This window comes from Meriones unguiculatus, chromosome 3, assembly GCF_030254825.1.
Source record: "Meriones unguiculatus strain TT.TT164.6M chromosome 3, Bangor_MerUng_6.1, whole genome shotgun sequence".
Taxonomy (NCBI): domain Eukaryota; kingdom Metazoa; phylum Chordata; class Mammalia; order Rodentia; family Muridae; genus Meriones; species Meriones unguiculatus.
The window spans coordinates 96,544,048-96,565,756 of NC_083351.1; the positions used below are offsets into that span (position 1 = coordinate 96,544,048).

At 46.1% G+C, this 21,709-nt stretch overlaps 1 protein-coding gene across 1 annotated transcript; it reads right to left on the minus strand.

The window, feature by feature from the left end:
• Positions 1-1,192: 1,192 nt before the first annotated feature.
• Positions 1,193-21,445, minus strand: Cfap90 (cilia and flagella associated protein 90). The gene is made up of 3 exons (XM_021641279.2): positions 21,045-21,445; positions 3,554-3,670; positions 1,193-1,641 (listed from the first exon to the last, which is right to left on the minus strand). Exons 1-3 carry the CDS (start codon positions 21,225-21,227, stop codon positions 1,462-1,464), a joined length of 480 nt encoding a protein of 159 aa, XP_021496954.1. The 5' UTR covers positions 21,228-21,445; the 3' UTR covers positions 1,193-1,461.
• Positions 21,446-21,709: the final 264 nt, after the last annotated feature.

Sequence of the window (21,709 nt, forward strand, 5' to 3'; positions counted from 1 at the left end):
GAGCTTGAGGCCAACCTGCGCTCTACAAGGCCTGTCTCCAATTCTTCTCCCAACCCACTCCTGCCAAAAAAAAAGAAAAAAGAAAGCAAGCAGTAGGTGAAGGATATAGGATCCACCCTGAAGTAATGAAAATAACTTAGTTTGACATTAATTTATTTCATCTGTTTATAGTTTTTAGCTAAAAGAATGAATGACTAAAAGGTAATTTATACAAATTTCTATAATCCAGATTTTTGTATGTTTTTATATTATAAATATGGTATAATGAGCCCAAGGGTATCTCACATATACTATTACTATTTATTTGGGAGGTAAAGAGCAAAAACACTGAAAAACATTCAAGAGATAAATATTTAGGAGTTACTCAGCCTTGAAATTGCCAGCAATTCTGGATCATATGTCCTTGGAGAAAGCACCTTGCAGATTCAAAACAATGAAACCAGTGATTGAGCACAAAAATTAATTAGATCACTTGCTCGTTTACTGCTCAACTGTGGGAAATGCAATCATAGTAAATGAGAGATGATTTCTTCCAAAAGATCCATTCATTAAAGATATATCTTAATGCTGGTGTGTGTGTCAAATTCTCTTGCAAAATAAACACTTGCAACAGTGGTTAAAATCAGGTGCTTCCAGGGGAGGACACTGTTCAAAATGAAAGCCGTGGGCTGGAAATGGATCTCAGTGGCATAGTGTGCAAGGCCCTGGGTCGGGCCTCAGTGTCAATAATAACGTGGGTGAGCAGAGCCTCATGCTTGGGACTGGACGCACTTCACAGGGCTCCCCTCTGGTAATGTTCGGATTCACATGTCCAAGTTTGGAAATTTCACCTATAGATGGCAAAATATCAGCTCAAACAGAAAGAAACTGCAGCGGGCAGACTTTTGCGAAGTCCACAGACGCGTGAGTCCAGCCTGTGTCCTGCGCCTGTAACGCTTCTCCCAGGAGGGTGGCGGTACAAATGTGCACAGGCTTTTATTCTCCGTTATGCAAAATTCAATTTGCCTGTGACAAATTCTGTAATTTCAAGTAAACACAATGTCCTGTCTAGAGTTCAGTCACGTCAAGGGCCATTTTTTACATCTCTCACAGAAGGGTCATCTGTAGTGTGAGCAGGGAGGTTTCCCTTAGTGACAGAGAAGGATGCCAACGATGGTCCTGTGAACACTCCCTCAAGGGACCCTTGGGAAGGGGAGACAAAGCACACAGCAAATATAGCCACCACCAAAGGAAGGCAAGCTTTTCTTTTATTTGGGTTCTCAGAACAGATAAGTAGAAACATGGGTGAAGGTGCTTGGCCAGGTTCTGAGCCAAAGCCACCTTAGACATGAATGTGCTTATCCTCCTGTGGTCAAAGTACATTCTTACAGCTACAGGTGACAAGAACATGAAACTGCATAAAAACCTTCTTTCTACACAACCTCACTTGTGGCAGGGCACCCTGTAAACCACAAGACTGCTTCAGGCTGGAGATATGTGCCCGAAGCCAGGTGCCTTGATGCTGGGGATGTCATTCTTCCGGTAGAAGTCAGTCTTCACGTGGTTTACACGGCCGTGGCCTCTGTTTAGCACCTCAACAGGCTGATTGATGCGTTTTCCATAGAAAGAGGACATCAGCACTGGCACAGTCCTTTCCTTTTCCTGGGAAGATGAAATGCACAATCACCATAGTGAGCATAGACGCCTTTCTACCCACAATGCATCAACACATTGGTGGTTGCACTTACAATGATGCTTGCACTTACAAATCCAGGGATTCTAGTCCCTCTGCTCATGGCCCTCTACTTTCCTGCCATCTGGAGGAGGCTCCAGTTGTGGTCTGACTTCAAGTTCTACTCTTCCCCCCTCTATCTCCTCTCTTGCCCTCTCCCAGCACACTCCTTGCCAGCCTCTCTCCACCCTAGGACAGAAGCCTTGATCTTCAAGACTCTGTTCTTCCCATTCATCCTGCTTGGCCATGTCACTGCCAGAGAGCTCCAACCATCCAAGTCTCTGGACATCACTGGGAGTCTTTCCTGATCCCTCCTCCCTGCAGAACCTCCCTGTTCATTTCACTCTCCCTATGCTTTATAGGATTCTCTGTACATGCTGTCCATCAACATAGAAGCAGATTGTTTCTCTGCCTTTGGCCTTCTACCCTTCTCTCTTTGTTGAGGTGTCAGCTCTCTGAGGATATGGGGCTTGATTCGTAGTCCCTTATGCTCCATTGTAGAGAGTGGAGCATCAATGCATCATTTGAGCTACCCTCTCACCAGAAAATAGAAACTTCAGTGCTAACTCGGAATGCATTAACATGAGCAAATATAAAAATCCCATATTGGTGAAAGGAGTGACAACACAGTGCTTTTTGTTTTTGTTTTCTAGACAGAATTTCTCTGTGTAGCTTTGCCTGTCTTGAACTCACTTGGTAGACCAGGCTGGCCTCTAACACATGGCACCGTGGTGCCTTTATCACTTAGCTCCAACTCAAACTAAGAGTGGCAAGATGGCAGGAACCAGTGGCTTCACTCACTTGCGAAACAAGCCACCATACCACAGCTTCAGACTCCAGGATCTTAATAACAGCCACAGGAAGTAATCCAGTGGCTCGACAGAAATCACACCAGAAGCTTTTGTGTTCTAACTCCATGTGATGCATTGTCTAACAGTCTCTGCGTAGCCAGCCCTGACCTACAATAAGCTTGCCATCTTCAGCTGGGACTGAGCGTCATGTCAAAATGCAGACATGCCTGCCACAGACAAGGATGGGCCCAGCCTGGCCCAGGAGAGAAAGCAACCCCAGTGCCTGCCTTCCTGCTGCGACCCTGACAAAGGTGCCATTACTCCAGCCACCTCCCACTGTAGCTGATTCCAGATGACCCCTTCCTGTTGGAAACATTGGGGAGATCAAAGCAGAGCTGCACCCCACATGGTGGGAACTTGAGGACCAGACTTGGGGAAAATAAATAGAAGCACTGTGGTTACGAGGGCTCAGCGGACGAGCAAGTAAGGACTTCTAGCTGTTGAAAAGCACTTCCTAATTTTGCTCTCCTTAAATTGTCCAGTTCCCTAGAACCAATCAGAAAAATTAATGCAAAAATGAAGTCACAGAACAGAAGGATCTTAACTTTTCAGCACAATAAAATAGATGCAAGCCACATAAACAAAGCTACATAAAACAACTGAACACAATGTCAAATATTTTCATATGGTCACATATACACGCACACAAATTTAAACATTTATGTGTGTGCTCATACATACACATGTACATCTGCAAAATACATGTGTGTACATGTAGAGATATCTGCATGTTCTCACATGCATATAGATAAATGTGTATGAAAATGTGTACACAGGCACACATATATGTATTCACACAATATATACACGTGTGCACATGTGTATATGTAATACATGTGTGTACCTATATACATATGTGCATATGCACATATAGAAACATGTATGCATTCATGCACATATTATCACACTACGTGTGTGTACACACTTATGCATGGGTACATACACATATGCATAGCTTTGATGGTCTATTATCATCATCAACATATCTTACCTCCTCATTAATATGAAGCCCCAGGTTTTTTGCATGTTCTCTGTCATCTCGATGTAATTCCTGGTTATAATCTTGTCTCCTCTTGAAAACACAGTCATAGAGGGAGACGACCCCTGTCTGGGAGTAAACAGAAGCTGTCACAGGTGTGTTTGAAGATGTGGCACCGGCTTCAGGGCAGCACTGGAGCCAGCACTGTCCAGTGGGGACTAGCGTGTGTGGAGTTTCTGCTTGTGGGAGTAGGCCCTGAGGAGGGACGCCACACATGGCAGACTCGCCTGTGACCTGGAGCAGAGGGGAGCTCAGACCCCACCCGCAAGAGCAGAGTGTTGTGAGGACCAAGTCTGAGTGCAGGGTGTCTCTCTGGTGTCCCACCTTGAAACAGCCCTTAAAGTTCATCCCCCTCTGACACTATTGCAAGAGTTCAAACCTTATTCAAGTTGCTATGAGGATATACCATGAACGGAGCAGTTTGTAAACAAAATACATTTCTCAGTTTAGAGGCTGGACATCCAAGATCAAGGTGTGGGCTGCTTTCTGCTTCATACATGGCACCTTCTTGAAGCATCATCCCAAGGGAAAGAGAACACAGAGGCTCCCTCAGGCCTCTTCGATGGAGTCACAAAACCCATTCATGAGGGCTCCATCCCCAAGAACTGATCTCAGAGTGTCTAGTATAACCTTATCCTGCTATGAAAAATCAGCGGTAACTGGGTGCTATGACAGCATGACCAAACAGGAGCTAACACTAACTGCTGGCCAATGGTCAGATTGCCTAAATATGCAAACTCCCTCTTGAGAGACAAAAATATTTTTCTTAAGTCCTAAGTGTAGCTATAGTACTTTGTAATTGATATCCATGAGTATATGTAATATGTCTAAACGTATAGCAAACATGCATTACACATATATAGATTCACATCACACAACTTAGATGGTCTGGAAGATGCCCTGTAATACAGCTGTTTTCTATACATCTCTGGATTTCTTCCTCAACTTTTTCTTAGTCAGTCTGCTTGTATGGAATGCAGTGAAATAAATAATCCATGTGTTTGGTGGTATTTAATCTTCATCTCACACATGAGGCTTGGGTTTCTTGCTCTAGATGCCCTGATTCCTTCAACTGTAGGATTTGAATTGAGCACCAGCTATCTCACGTATACTGAAGTGCTTTGGTTTGAGTTTTGTTTGTTTGTATGTTTTTCCTGATAATGATACTAGAATTATCTCCTCTGTGTGACAGAGGCAAAACTAAATAATGGCAAGAAGGATGCACACACATGCTGAGCGGGCTGGAAAACACAATGACCATTTACAGACTGCAGGAAGCCAACATGACTGGCACTGGTGGGGATTGCTAGCAAATGCTGTCCTTGTAGCAAGGACAGCATTCCTAGACTGTCTACCAGGTAGATTTTGGGAGACAGCTCACACCTGGTAGCTCATACCTGATGTGATTATACATCCAGCGAGGGGAACTTGTTGTTCCATATTTTGTAAGAATGCTACCAGCAGCATGATATGCAGGGAACTTTCACCCACTGCCAGATCCTATCTTAAATTCAGAGTCATCCCATGACCGTCGCTGGAGGCTGTGGCTTCTATCTCTACATTACAGCTGGTCATTAGTGTGCCTCCACCAACTGCCCTGGGTATTGTCTCCTGATCAGGTAATACATAATCTAGACAAAGGTTTAAAAAAAGCTAACTCAATGGAGAATTGATAAATTATCAGCATTTAGTGCTGTAAAATTGGCTACTTCCTTGTGTCTTCACATCACACTATAGACAAAAGTAAATTCTAGATGAACGAGGAAAATAAGAGAAAAAGAAAGCCCATAAGGGACCTCCTACGCATAAAAGCAATAAGGAAAATGTCATAAAGAAAACATCAATCACTTTGACTCTATAAAATTAGACATTTGCTTATCAAATAAATCTAAGTTTCTTTAAAAACCCATTTTAAGGCATGACAGGGAAATCTCAATGTCTTGAACACTGTGCAGATCTGTTGCTGCAGAAGCTGGTGGGCCGCCAGCCGGCACAGGCAAAGCAATGCTTTCTGGGAGAAACAGCAAGGGCCCTTCAATAGCACAAAGGAAGTCCAAGCCAGACACCCACTCTGCAGGGATGGTGGGTGTAAATTCTCTCCAGGTGGGTCTGGCCCTCTTCAAGGGAGGATAAGATCCAGGTAGGTCCTTTGAGGCCCAGAGCTGTTGGCTAAGTCCAGGAGAGGCCCACAGCAAGAACAGAGTAACTTGAGATGCCAGCACAGCGTGATAGTACCATAACAAGAATGTTTTTTCCTAGTTTTCCAAGACAGGGATTTTTTGTGTAACAGCTCTGGCTGTCCTGGAACTTGCTTTGTAGACAAGACAGGCCTCCTACTCATAGATATCCACCTGCCACTGCCTCCCAGGTGCCACCACACTCACCTAGAACATTTTCTTAAATATTTATTTTTATTTATGTGTGTGTGCATCTGGGTGAGCAAGTCCATGAACAGGTAGCTGCAGAGGCCAAGAGAGTACATTGGATTTCCTGGTGTTGGAGTTACAGACACCTGTGAGCCACCTGATGTGGGTGGTACAAACTGAACTCGGGTCCCTTGGAAGAACAGCAAGCACTTTTAACTGCCAAGTCACTTCTCACGGTGACTTATGCCATCAGATGGTAGTCAGGATGATGGTATGATCTCAGTTTTCTATTCCCGCTCCGAATGCCACTCTATCCTGGCTAACACCGTGCTGCCTGTAGGATGGAGGAGATCCGCCAAAGCTCACAAGATGAAGGATAAACACTTGTGGCCAGGTAGTTCTCTTCAGTACCCTGGGGACCATATGCAAAAGTGGAATTGGATGGTGTTCCCCATCCCATGCCCAACAGTGCTCCCATGGGTAACTAGCCTGCTCAGGTAAGGGGAACGACAAGAACAGAGGGGAAGCTCCAACTGTGTCCGGGAGGCACTTCTTCCCCAGTGTTTTCAGCCAGGCCGAGCCTCCTGAGCGGAGTGGGTCCTGCTGGGGGCCCACTTACCTAGAAGGAAGACCCGAAGACAGAACAGACTCAAGAAGAAACATGCTGCATACACTTCCACACCACAGAAACCTACTGCAATATGTAACTTCACAGGACAGAAAAGAAAAAATAGTCTATTGCTTCTTACTCTAATGAGGTCTCCAGAAACTCTGTAAAAAGAAACAGCTAGGAGCCCATGCTGCCTCTTAGTCCCAAGGTGTTGCAAGCACCAAGGACATCTTGATCTAGATTAGGAATTTCCCTGCTTCTGGGCATGGACTGATGAGAACCATAGACAGTGCTCCCTACCCCCTCTTCTTCTACCAGCCCCACTCCCCCACGTGTGCACTGCATATTCAGAAGGTTCCAGTGTAAAAAATGAATTTTTCTATCATTGAAGAATAGGGATAAAAAGAAAAAAATTACTAGCAGACACAGCAGCCTCACAGAGCAAAACATTATCCATCTCCAGTGCCTAAGCAGAGCCAAAGTGTGTCTTCCATTACTGATCTTTCATCTTTTGTTCTTTCATTCCTTTGTGGCTTGAAGCAGAATGATTTTAATAAAAACCAATTGGTATTGAGATGCTATCACAACACAGACTTGGTGCTGTACAATTAAAACTTCTCAGAATCCTGTCTCTCCCTCAGATTTAGCTTTTTAAAAATAGAACAAAATAGAAAATCCTAGCTCACGGCCTCAGCCTTGGCTTGTGCTTTGAGCACTGCTAAAGCATGGTAACACTGTGAGCTACATGTGCTGTCTTGTGTCCTGTCCTCAGCTTACCCACTGTGTCCCCCAACTCCCGATGCTGAATAGTCTCCAACCCGCTGTGTGTGTGGATGTCATCTGTGCAATGGTCCTTGTGTCTTTCACTCCCATGATGCACTATATCTGTTCCTTCTAGAGTTTGGAAATGGATCCAACTGCGGAGATTTGATACCCATTGCTAAAAGTGTACCCACCGTTTAAAAGGACTGGGACTTGATCTGAATATAGGGCAAGACTTGGTGCCTTTTGAGATTACTGACTTTAGGTGTGTTATCAGGGCAGTCTGGTAGCTCTACACTAAGTGACACAGAGGCCAAGGAAGCAACGTGTGCACAGTCCTGGCTCATCTGTGTTCCCTGCAGGAAACACATGTGTGCGCAGTCCTGGCCTCTCTGTGTGCCCTGCACTGCTGCAGGAAACACATGTGTGCGCAGTCCTGGCTCATCTGTGTGCCCTGCACTGCTGCAGGAAGCACATATGTGTACATTCCCAGCCTCTTAGCATGCCCTGACTGCTCCAGGACACTCAGCCAGTGAGACAGTTAGCACTGTGGTTTCTGGAGTCTCCAGAACAGTGACCAAAATAAGCATTTTCTTCATAAGTCACATAGCCTCGGGTATTTAATTATAGTGATGGGAAATGAGCTAAAAATAGCTGGAAGGTGCCATTTTAGGCTCCAGCACAGAAATGGAGGAACCTAGCTTTAAATGAGACTACAGTCTGAGCATAGCAATGAACCCCATGCTAAAATATATAAAGCAAAATAAAAATACTAAGCTATTATAAATGAATGATAGGACACACAAAAAAGAGGATGGTAAGGTCTCATTTGCTCTGAGCTTGTGGACATGCCTGGGTATCTCAGGCAGTCATACAAAACTGCTGTGGCTAGAATTCTGCAGGTCAACCTCTCAGGTACTGTGGGTTGAGCTGTGTCCTCCAGAAGCTCACATGTTGAAGTCTTACACCAGGGAGCACAGAATGCTATCCTGTTCGGAAGCAGGGCTGCTGAAGACGTACTCGATTAAGGTGAGGTCACACTAGAGAAAGGCAACAAACACTGTGCAACGTGACTGGTGTTCTTGTGGAGCGGAAATTTGGACACACAGGCATTTATCAGGAAAGGCAGCGTGAACAGAAGAAGGTGGCTATCCAGAGAAACAAAGGGGTCAGAGCTGAGCTCTCCCTCTGAGCTGGCAAAAGGGAACAGGCCTCTACTCTCCAGGACTGTGAAAGGTGAGTTTCCATTGCTCTAAGCCACCAAGCCTGTGGCATTACACTTGGCATTACACTGTGCCCAGCTCTCTGTGGCACAGCTGGGATGCCAGGATGGGGTTAAATGAGATGCTACTGCAGCAGAGCCTGAAGCCTAAGGAGCATATTCCTCCAGGTAAAGTGAGTTTGCTGACCACGTGAATGGGCAACATCCCTAGTATACAATCACACGGGACTCCTGTGGCCCAGGGGATTACCTCTCCCTGCTCCTGTACCTTAGGCAAGGCAATAAGCTGAAGTGGCTCATGAGTCCTCAGACAGAAGTCTTAAAGAGCCAGCCCCCAAGGACATGGCAGCATGGACTGGGAGTAGCCTTCAGGTGGCTGCTGAATGAGTAAACTGAGCCAGGGCACACTGCCCACCCCACTGGACCAAGCCAGCCAACACCCCAACAAGCACAGAGAAAGGGCCCATGAAGCTCCACTCCTAACTGAGGAGATTTCAGCAGGTGATGGCTGCTGAGGGAAGGAGAGTCCGTTTTCTTCAGGTGTATGGACTATAGGAGTTGACCCAGTGTTCCCAACACCTATGTGCATATGGGTAGCCCTAACTTAAAGAAGAGGAAGAGACAATGAGAGAGGTGGTGGAGAAGTAGATGGTGGAGGAGGTGAAGGGGAAGAAGGGGGTTGATGAGGAGAGGGTAGCCAGGGAGAGAGTGATGGAGGAGGAGGTGGAGGAGAAGGTGGAGGAAGGTGAGCAGGAGGATAAGGAAGAGATGGAGGAGAGAGGGGGAAGAGGACAAGGAGGAGGAAGGGGGGACAAGAAGGGGGAAGAGAAGTAGGAGGGAGAGGGAAAGGGAGAAGGAGGATGATAGGATGGGGATGAAGATGAGGAAGATAAGATGGGGAGGAGGAGGAGGAAAAGGATGAGGAGGTGGGATGAGGAAGGGGGTGTTCTAGAGGGGCTGCAAGCAGGGGAGAGGTGAATATGACATTAAATATGTTGAATTTCTGTATGTAATTACCAAGGAATATATAATAAAAATTCATGGAGCTTTCAAATAAAACTATAAATAACTCTCATTACAACTTATATTTTAAAAGGTGGGGGTGGGACACAGTGGGTTGTCACATCACTGTACCAAGAACTCTCCAGCACCTGCATTGGGCAAAACATGAAAAATGAATCAGTGTCTGATGTATTACACTTATTGTCTTTAGCTCAATGCTGAACTTATATGAAACTAACCACTCACTGCAGAAAAAGGAATCTACCTCACTGGTAGTGATTGCTGATTCCTCTGTTGTAAACATTCCCACTGTGGTGTCTGGAGCGATGGCTCAGTGATTAAAAACACTAATACATGCAAAGGATGTGAATTTGGTTCTTAGCGCCTCCTTGGCTCACACCCACCTATAAGCTAGTTCCAGGGGACATAAGCTAGTTCCAGCCTCTTCTGGCCTCAGTGCAGTCCTCGCTGCAGCCAACAGAGCGCAGAGTTCACAGGTGATGCTGAAAATGGGTCTGTGAGTTAGTAAGAGCAAACTCTGCATTCTACTGCTAAGTCTGCGTTCCTGAGGCCCACCCTGGCGAAAGCGGAAATTGCTGGCAGAGTGGCTGCTACTCCTTGTCTCTTCAAAGCTACAGCTACATACCCACTTGCCCACACACATATGACCTACTTTCAAAACTGAAAATCACCAAGATGTTCATTCATTCTGTAAGGGCCTCGTTTGACTTCTGGGAAGCTCAGAACATCTTGGGAGTCAGGCAGTATGCTGAACTAAGAGAATGTTAACAGCATTCAAGACTCTGTAGCTTAGAGGGCTGCAGCTTGTCAAAAAGGAGTGTCAGAACCTTTGCAGGACCGTGCTTAACTGTCCTCCATGGCTTGCTTGTGTACAATATTCTGTTCCCTCTCTGGCACATTGGGATCATAAGCTTTAATGGTTTTACAACTTCTCCGAATATTTCGCTCCTGAACTGAAGTCAGTAGACTTCCTCGCAACTGGTTTATGTCTGTGTCTCATTGGAAGAGCGCTTGGAGTCCCTGGATTCTGCCTTAGCATCATCAAGCAGAGCCCTAATGACTGCAAAGCCAGCTGTGCCCCCCTCTTTGGTGATGCTGGCTCCTCAGTGGCTAGGCATTTGTAGAAGTTCACGCCATAGCACAGAAGGGTGATCCTTTTTTTCTTTGCCATCTGCTTGCAGTTATTCATATTGTGCTATGACTGGACTATGTGCTGTGGTCTCTAAGAGCTCATGTGTGGGAACTTGGTCCCCAGTGTGACAGTAACGTAAGATGGTGGGAGACTTTTAAGAGCCAGAGCCTTCTGGGGAGTCTTTAGATCACTGAACACCTTGAGGAAACTGAGGGATTGCAGGAGTCTGCTTCCTGGCTACAGATGTAACTACTCACCCATGCCTGGAGCTAATGGCATGCCAAATGGCAGGGATTCAACAAGGCCAAGGTCTGCTGCTGAGAATTTTAGTCCTCAAAAAGTTTGAACTAAATAAACTTTTTAAAATTTTCACTTTTTTTCCCCACCAAAAAGTTTAAAACCCACAAAAAAAAAAGACATGAACAAAAAACTTATTTTCTTCATCACTTACTTATACCAAGAACTGTAGACTCTTGTTAGAGTAATGAAAAGCTGGTTTGATATATTATCTCCTCAAACTGTGAAATACAAACTGCCAGCATACTCTGCCTACATGAACAGAGCAAGATTAGTGGGTTGTTGCACGCGCCTACAACACTAACACCTGAAGCAGGGGAGCTATCACCTCAAGACTGCATTAACCTTAGGCTACAAGGAGTTCCAGGCCAGATGGGGCTACACTATCAAATCCTGTCTCAAAAGAAGAAATAAAAAAAGGAAAAAGAAAATAGGAAGAGTGGAAGGTTGGAGGAAAAGGGGGGGAGGCTCAGTCATCAAAATGCTCCCTTTGTAGTCATGAGGACCTGAACAGAACTCCCAGACACCCACATTATCATCCCCAAGTTGGGACGTAGAGACAGGGAGACCCCAGGAGTCACTCACTGGTCAGCCACTCTAGCTTCCAGGGCAATCTCAATGAAGAGAGCCTGTCAACACCCAAAGTTATGCTCTGGCCTCCACAAGCATGTACACACAGTCATGAGTATACCCTGCATACACACAAATGAGAAAACTGAAAAACATGTACATATTTGTGTGAATCTGTATGTGAACACGCAGTCAGATCCATATCATTGCATGTAGAGGCACACAGTCAAAAGCCACGTGGGCAGTGTTACCGCTGCCCACACCTAATCCACACAGAAACCCATGACTTACTAAATGCATCCTCTAAAAAGGTGGCTTAGGCCTTTGTTTTTAAAACTTCCCATTCCATGCCTCCATCCATGCAGCAGGGGTTTACAGAGGGCCTAGGGTTAAGCCAGTCCTTGTTTTGATTGCTAGGGAGATAGCATGACAAAAATTAATGGTAATTCACTAGGGGAAACTCAACAGTAAGATAAGCAAGTGAAATATTTAGTGGGCTAGATGAGAAAAGGTGCGAATGAAAACAGGAGTGATGAGGGAGGAAAGGAGAGGCAAGCTTTTTGTCTGCTAACAGGGCTGAGGGTGAAAGAGTCTACCAGACAGCCAAGACAAGACCCAGAGATCCTACAAGAGACATCTGCCACATAGTGCTTTACCTTCCTCTACAGCCACTTAAAGGTGCTCAAACACACATAGTCAAATATGGCTGACGTCTAAAGCCACAAGGCACTGTAGAGTGAGGGGTTGGGTGAGCACACCCCTCTATGCTAGACACCGGCTGTGGTCTTTGGATGCTCTGCTTTGTAGCACTGGGCAAACTGCACAAGTCTTCACACACAGAAAGTTCTTGCTGCCCTGGACAAAGGACATTCTGGAGAGCTCATGGCACATAAGGACACCGTCAGCCCTCGCCTCCACATCTGCAATTCTGCACATGCAGAAGGGATTCCAGTTAATCCCAGAAAAGCCAGAGTGGGGCCTGTGGAACACAGCTCTCCTCAAAACAGCTTTCGACAATCCCCCCTAGCATGCTGGAAAACATATCCTAAAGCCACTTAGGCGATTTCTTTTTAATGTAACTGTTAGACTTTGAGGGATTTAATCAAAACCTTCATAAAAGGGCATTCTCCTCCGACTCAGCTTTTCCATTTCAGGGGCAGAAATGCTGTGCACAACAGAAGAAAAAAGTAATTTTAAAACGCCATGGAGCTGAATCTGCTTTGCTGCCCTGGAGCCATATTTCTTAGGGAAACACAGGCTGCTAGAGCCCCCTAGGGAGCAACACCCGAGCTGGTCGCATTTTAGATGGCAGCTTGAGAGGACAAATTTGTCATCCTATTCGGGGGCATTACCGGGGTTGTAAATAAGTTTACAGCCTGCAACCATGAATGCGGTAGGCTCCCTGGGGTGGATGAGGTAGACTGGGGCAATGGAGGTGTGCTCATCTTTACTGTGGTCCTCCATATTAATCTTGGACGGTGAAGGAGGGGTGGGTCTGTAATAGATGGGCTGCTGGGAATGGGCAATTAGTGAAAAGAAACTAATCATTAGTGACTACAGTAAAAGAGCAATAGCTTGGGTTTTCACCAGGCTTACTTCATCTCATGTCTCACTGGTTAATTAATTCAATCCTGTGTGTGTGTGTGTGTGTGTGTGTGTGCGCGCGTGTGCGCGCGCGTGTGTGTGCATGCTCACACCCTGGAAGCTGATATGCACGTCCTTCAATTGTTCTCCACCTCATTATTTTCCTGAGGTTTCTCACTGGACCTAGAGCTCAATGATTCTGCTAGATGGCTGGTGAGCGAGCCCTGCAGTTCCCCTCTCTCTACACAGCACAAAATTCCAGATTATGAGCACAGCAGCTCATGGCTTTTTATGTTGGTGATGGGAACTGGAACTCAGATCCTCATGCTTATGCAACTACACTGTCTTCTCCGCCCCAATGATGTCAGTTCTTCCATGAGCTCTCTGAGGTTGGCAATGCTTGTCTCAGAGATGGTTAGCATCACATAGGAGGTTTGTATCTTGGGCCAGAGCACAAAGCTGGTAAGCACAGAGGCAATATTTTTGTACAGGATTCCTAAGCCAGTTTATGTTTTGTGTTGTTTTTTTGTTTTTAAGCTCATTTCTATGGTTTGGATATTAAATGTCTCACAAAGCTCATGTGTTGGAGGCTAGGTCTCTCAATGATGGCTCTTTTGGGAGGTGGGGAAAATGTAAGAATCTGGGCCTAGTAAGTGGGGGTGCAGCTTCAAAAGAAGTTCCATCCCCTTGCTCTCTCTGCTTTCGCTTCCCAGGCACAGTGGGGTAAAAAGACACTGCACCACACGTTTGCAGTAGAACCTGCAGCACCATGGGATCAAATGACTGTTGCACAGAAACCACCAATCAGAACAAACTCTTCCTCCCTCTTGGTTGGTTTAAGGTAGGTAAACTGTTGTCAGTGACAGAAAGCTGACAGTCACAAAGTGTAAAACACCCTAAGGGCATCAACATCCTACAACTATCTCAGTCCAATCCTGCTATAACATGGAACAATAGGAACGTCCAAAGTTAAGGCTCTGGCTGGGTCTGCGTCTGGCAAGGGCCTGTTGCCATCATCATACATGGCACCTTCTTGTGTGTTCTTATGGAGGGAGGAGTGAGAACCCTCTGAGGCCTCTCTTAGGAAGGTGTGACTCCACCTCATGGCCTAAGCCTGCCCTCCCCAGGAGGGCCCACTCCTAAAGCCATCACCATGGGGTTGGGGAGAATAAGGTTTCTGCACACACTTCTGGGGATGGGGCACAAACATTCAGAAGGCAGAACCAACATCGGACCCACTACTACAGCAGTGCTGACAGCTTGAGTGAGCCCTGGGTCTACCTCGGTCGACTTCTCAGCAAACCTGATTTAGAATTCAGCCTTATTATTCAAATGTCATTTTTTTTCAGTCCTGCTGCTGGTTAAAACATGGGTTAAAACCAACCCATGTTCTCCTGAGGAGTATACATTAGTGCCACAGGAAGCTAATGGTCAGGAGAATTTGGAGATGCATTTTACCACCCTTGTTGCTCTTGAGACAATCTTTTTTTTTCTTTTTTAAATTTTTTAATTTTATTAACTACAATTTATTCACTTTGTATACTACCTGTAGCTCTCTCCCTCTTCCCCTCCCAATCCCACCCTCCCTCTTCTCCATGCCTGCCCCTCCCCCAGTCCACTGATCCTAGTTTATCAGTTCCTCCTTCCCTTCCATCTGATCCTAGTTTATCAGGTCTCATCAGAAGTGGCTGCATTGTCTTCCTCTGTGGCCTGGTAAGGCTGCGTCCCACTCACGGGGTGGTGATCAAAGAGCAGGCCAATCAGTTCATGTCAGAGACAGTCCCTGTTCCCATTGCTAGGAAACCCACTTGACACTGAGATGCCATGGGCTACATCTGTGCTGGGGTTCTAGGTTATCTCCATGATTGGTCCTTGGTTGGAGTATCAGTCTCAGAAACACCCCTGTGACCAGATTTTTGGGTTCTGTTGCTCCCCTTGTGGAGTTCCTGTCCCTTCCAGGTCTTTTATCTTCCCTTCTTTCATATGATTCCCTGTACTCTGTCCAAAGTCTGGTTATGAGTCTCAGCATCTGCTTTGATATCCTGCAGGGTAAAGTCTTTCAGAGGCCTTCTGTGGTAGGCTCCTGTCCTGTTCCCTGTTTTCTCCTTCTTCTAATGTCCATCCTCTTTGCCTTTCTGAATGAGGATTGAGCATCTTACTCAGAGTCCTATTGAGACAATCTTATCAGCAGTGGTTTTGTTTGCATGTTTTTCTTTACTATATTAGTAAGGCTTCAGGAGTTAACCTTGTTTGTGACTCTGGCTGCTAAAATTGTGCCACATTAATGTAGTAGGGCAGGCTGTAGGAATTATTTTTCTGTAAGGTGATGAACATAATGTTTTTTAGGTGTTGTGGGTTACCTAGTCTCTGTCAAAACTACTCAACTCAATGAGGTAACCATAGACAAATTAAAGTTAATGGTAGTAGGGCTATGTTCTAATAAAACTTTAGTTAAAAGGAAGGGAGCAGAATGTAACCACAGCTGAAGGCAGAGTCTTCTCTGCCATGGCCAAAGGCTTACAAAGCAGTGAATAAGCTTTAAGTTTACAATCTTAAAAATAGACTCTAGTAAAGGTATAATGAAAAACAAGTGGGAAAGAAGCACAATGGGAAGAGTAACAATGCCAAAGTGGCAGAGCCTAAAGAATCTGTGCTGGAAGCAGATATTAGCCATACAATATAGGGTAGCCATCTACAGACCTAAAGAAGCTAAACACTAAGGAGGACCCTACGGAGGATGCTTAAATCTCATTCAGAATGGCAAACAGGATAAACACCAGAAACGGTGGAAGAGAGGAAACAGGATGGGTTTACTGTAGAGGGTCCTCTGAATGGCTCCACCCAACAGGGTATCAAAGCAGATGCTGAGACTCATGACCAAACTTTGGGCAGAGTGCAGGGAGTCTTATGGAAGAAGAGAGGGGTAGAAATAGAGTGACATGGAGGGGACAGGAGCCCCACAAGGAGACCAACAAAGCTAAAGGATGTGAGCCCAGGGGGTCCTGCAGAGACTGATGCACCAATGGAGGACCATGCATGGAGAGGACTTAGACCCCCTGCTCAGATGTGGCCGATTGGCACCTCAGTCTCCATGTGGATCTCTGAGTGAGGGGATCAGGGGCTGCCTCTGTCATGAACTCAGTTGACTGCTCTCTGATCACTTGCCCCTGATGCTGCAGCCTTGCCAGGCCACAGAAGAAGAGGATCCAAGCAGTCCTGATGAGACTTAACAAGCAGATGGCAATAGTGGAAAACTGCCCCTTTCAGTGGACTAGGGGAAGGGGAGGAGGGGAAGAGGGAGGGACGGTGGGACTGGGGGATTCAAAGGAGGGGGCTTCCATAGGGATATATAATGAATTTATTGGGAAAAATAATAAAAGATATACATATTTAAAAAAAAAAGAATCTCTGCTGTAAAAAGTACTGGACCTGCACAGACTAAATAAAAAGGTGAAGGATAGACAGAGTGTAAGAGATGTACAGACTCCATCAGTGCCTGGGAACCTAAAAATAATTCATATGACCCAGATTTAATGGAAATATTTCTTAATTCTCAAGCCATTGTAAAAGAAAAGACTCATAAAAAAAGAAAATGTTGATCGGACAATGAATCTGATACTAACAAATACAAGGAGAAAAGAGAAGCTGCTGACAAAGCACGAGGCTGTTCCGGAGGTCTTGGTGCTCAAGGAGTGCGGGAAGGAGCAGACAGCCATGAGAGCTGATGATCTCATAGGCAGAAGGGCTCAGATGAGGCGTGCTTTGTGCCAGCAGAAGCGGCAGGTAGACATGAACTGTCCTGAGATTTTAACTGCTCTTCAGTAAGAGAGACTGAGTTGGCATTCTTGTCCAGAAAGAGAAGTTCAATAATTGTGTGTGTGTGTGTGTGTGTAAAATCTGATATCTTAGTTTTTGAGCTGTTAGTGTGAAAACATAACTACATTCTAAAGGAAATCAGGTTTGATAAGTGGGTTTTGAAAGTATTAACCGTTGCTGGGATTTGTTTTACCTGCATAGAAAGGCATTCTACCTCATGTAAAGGAAAGCTTCCTGGAGCTGCCCGCTTATCCGACAGAGTACCTGACATCCCAGCTTATTTAATGTGCATTGAAAGGCAGCTTTTCTGTGTTGGGAAGTTCTTTAGCTATTATTCAATCAGAACTTAGTTTTGACTAGTACAAGAAAGAACCTTCTACTATTTTTATTCATGTGTGTATATATAAGATATCTATAGACACAGATTTTGTTCTTAAGTATCCACTGAAACAAAACCATCCCCATGTTCCTTACACTTCATAATTCTAAACAGCCCAAGAAGCCACCTCTAGTTAAGTTCAAAACATACCTAAAGCATAACCTTTTCAAATTAAATAGTTGATTCGGTAGTTACTCAGGTGGTTTAGGTACAATGACTCAAAAGCAGCTGTATCACATTTTATATCTGTATTGTCACAGATATGAAACTACTTATTTACAAAACTCCTTAAAGGCAAGTGGTTACCACTACTAACAATCCCCACCCAGACCAGGGAGCAGACAGATCTCGGTTTAACTAACTAAGCAAGGCTGAAGTGGATATTTGAGGTTCCTCCAGGGAACCACTCCTTCATGCACAGCTGAAATCTGTGTACTGAATACCTAAGGTCTCTCATGGAAATGTAGTCATGTGATCAGAGGAGCTGCTGATTTAGTACCCACTAGTGTAAATGGGAAACAGATTTTTACATTGAAGCTGTTAATTTGCATAATTTTCCTTTGTCCCAACTCATTCTGTCAAGGGGATCTTGCTCTGGTGTCCCTGCAGGTGTCTGGTCTGTGTGGTTTCCACTGGAATAATTTAGACAAGACATACAACAAGCAATGTAGGGGACAGGCAGAGGAGAGGCGAGCACATGCTCGGGGCCTGAGAATGGACTGTGGCTAGTGAGAATATTGCCCTGGTCTGCACTTATGAAGGCTCTGTACTGTTTCTAACGTCTCTGGAACAAACACCTTTCCCAAAGGCCTTTCAGTCCAAATGATTGGCAGCCTGTCTGGTTTGGTTTTGGGGGTGGGGCGGGGTGAGGTATGTCCTTGGTTTTCATCAGAAAGCCATCTGCTTTGCAGTAATTTTATAAACTTTAGGGCTGCTGGAGTCAGACGTAGATGATTATCTATTAATGACCATCCAGGCAGGCCGAGGATGCAATGTCTCCTCCCAGGGCCAGAGCTTCACTGGGTGTCCCTCCCGTTCCTCTGCTTAGACATTAGAGTCCTGCATTTGCAGCTGTAGAAGCTGTTATGGGAGAGGAGTCCGCGCTAACGCCCTCTGGCCATGGAATATCTAACTGCCTTCCTCTGGCCATGGAATATCTAACTGCCTTCCTAACACGTCCTTCTACATAGCCCAGTCTGCACAGTATTTGGGTTAGTGGTTCACCAGAAGCTAGGAAGATAATTTTATAGTAATCAAAATATTATCTAGCTGTACATTGCTTACTTTATTATAAATAATGGAACAGTGGTCAGTAAATAGTTTCATATTCATTAGCCAGAATCCTTAGCTTTATCCTACAGGTTAGCCTCTGTCTCTGGTATTTATCTTGCCCTGTCTGCTTATGTTTTTAATCATAGTTCTTTGAGGGCACCTGGAAAACATTTCAGACCCCCTCAAGATGATATGCTATGAAAGTTTTCATTACATTAGAATCCAGACACATTGTCTATGCTTTCAATAAAACATCACCGGCCTTAAACACCAAGACTATATTGGCTCTTTATCTCATTCTGTGCACTAAGCCTATGCTATAATCATAAAAGCTGGCTACCATATAGGCCTTTACACTTCAAATGTAAAATTATTCAATAAATGAAACTATTTACATTTACAGATAGAGTTTATACATTTGGCTAGCTTTAGAGACAGGGTCTCATGGTGTAGCCCGAATTGGCCTTGAATGCTCAATCATCCCACCTTTAGACTCATGAGTTCTGGAAAGACAGACGTGTACCAATATGCCTGACCAAGCAGTTTAAGGATATTATTCATTAAAAGGGAAATGGAATCCGTGGCAGCAATGAGGTTAGAAAGCATACCTATCCACCCCAATCCCTTCTCAAAACCCCAGCAGATACCCGAGGCTTGGGGTCACAGACCTTGCCTACAGCCCAAGACCAGCAAGTGTGCTGTGTTATTAAGCCAGAATCTAGCCACAGGCCCCAGCCCAGCTCTCTCTCCGCTCCATGCTTACACTCTTCGTGCTGGATAGTTTTATGTCAGCTTCACACAATCTAAAGTCATTTGAGAAGGAACCTCAATTAAGAAAATGTCTCCATAACATCAGCTGTATGCAAACCTACAGAGCATATTCTTTATTAGTGATTGATGGGGGTGGACCCAGCCCACTGTGGGAGGTGCCACCCGTAGGCTGGTGATCCTGGGTTCTACAAGAAAGCAGGCTGAGCAAAGTCACGAGGAACAAGCCAGGAAGGAGCCCCCCTCCGTGGCCTGTGCATCAGCTCCTGCCTCCGGGTTCCTGCCACGCGTGAATTCCTGTCCTCACTGATTTTTTATATGAGTGGAATAAACTCTTTCCTCCCCAACTTGCTTTTGGTTGTGGTGTTTCATCATGGCAGTAGTAACCCTAGGACTCTCATTGTTGCTGCCATTTAGAGGCCAGCTGTTTCCCAGACCCTGTACCACTTGCAGGCACTGGAACTGGGCTTAGGGCTTGTTTCCACTATTACTCCTGACCTGATGCAGACAAGACCCCAGGGAGCTGAGCCATCATAAGTAGAGCAGCCCTGGCACTCCAGGGACATCCCAACAGTGCCTGAGCAGAAAGGCTGACCCAGTGTTTTGGTAGTAGTCACTTGTTTTTTTAGGGAGCTAACAGCCAGTGGCTTCTCCACTGTTCCAGAAAGGCACCGCTGGCCTGCTCACGAGGCTCTGATGGCCTCGTCCTTTTGTGCACACGCCTCTTCCCACACCCAGAGTACATTCCACCTCCATCGGGCTCACACCTGCCCATCCTCACTTCCTGCGGTGCCTACACACGTGGTTGTCTTGGCCATACTCTTGGTGTCCTTGAGCCTCAGGTGAAGGCCTCTCTTTTGCCTGCTAACCATGCCTGCTCCTCTAGTTCCAGTGTACCACACTCCAGCCCCTTTACAAGCAGTGATAAGCGGCCCTGCCTCGGACTTGTATTCAGTCCTAGCAACTGGCAAGCGTAGAGCCCCGAACCAACGCCTGGAGCAACCCCACAACTGTAAGCCATGAGGCTTCCAAGCCCTCCACAGTCCCGAAACCTTACCTACTTCCTCCAGGGTCTGCAACTCAGTACAGCTTGTCCTTGGCACCACCCTCCTAACATCCCTCACAGTGTAACCCCACCTCGTACCTTGTCTCCAACTCTTAGTTAGTTGCCCCTGGCACCATCCTAAGCGCTCAGCCCTTTCTTTTTTTTCTGATTATTATATGTTTTAATTGTTACAATTTATTCTGTAGCCCCCACTCTTGTCCCCTCCCAATCCCACTCTTCCTCCCTCTTCTCCCATGCCCCTCCCCAAGTCCACTGATAGGGGAGGTCCTCCTCCCGACCCTAGCCTATCAGGTCTCATCGGGACTGGCTGCATTGTTTTCCTCTGTGGCCTGGTAAGGCTGGGGTCCCCTCCGAGGGAGGTGATTAAAGACCCAGCCACTGAGTTCAGCGCTCAGCCCTTTCTAACCCTCTCACCACAGCGTTACTACCCCTAAAGTCTGCCCCATTACTGTCAGAACAACCCCGAAATGTGGCCCCGCCCCAGGCCTCTCCATAGCCCTGAAGCCCCACCCCCTTCACATTCCTTACAGATCGTAGGCCCCTCCCTGATAGCACAGGCCCCGCCCTTCCCCTCACCTTGCTCTCCCGTGAGAAGTAGCTGAGCTCCTTGGGTTCCTGACGCCGTGTTGGGATGTAGCTGAAAGCTGGTATCGCTGAAATGGGGAGAGTTCGGGGCTTGCCCCGTAGTGTGGAGGCGGTGATTTCCTCCTCGTCCTCCTCCACCTCCTCTACCTCCTCTTTCACATCTCCGGGGTCCATCGCCCGCTGCTCAGTCTTGGCCTGTCCCTCTGCCTAGGGAGCCCAGGCCTGAAGCATCAGGTAGCGAGGCTTCTGCGTCCCTTCAGGCGTCTGCGCTCGGCCGTTGCCTGGCAACTGCGCCTTGGCCTCAGCATCCGTTGAGTGACGGAGGTTGGGACGTTCCTTGACGCCTCCTTCTAAGTCATTATGGCCACACCCTGAGAGAGACCAAGCAATGGTTGTGTGTGGCTTTTTAGGTAGGAGCCGCCTCAGGGACCACACCCACTCCACTACATCTGCTATCCCAGCGCAGTTCGTTCTAAGTCTCAGACACTCTTGGCTTTGCAGATCACGGCAGAAAGCTACTATGCATCAGAGTCTGACGGTACAGCCCTGAAACCAGCAGCCCTTGGGGCATAGAGAGCTTACATCCTAGAGAAGTCAGATGACAAAGATGGGAAAGGCTTCAGAGGTCCAGGAATCATGGGGCCACATGTAACGTA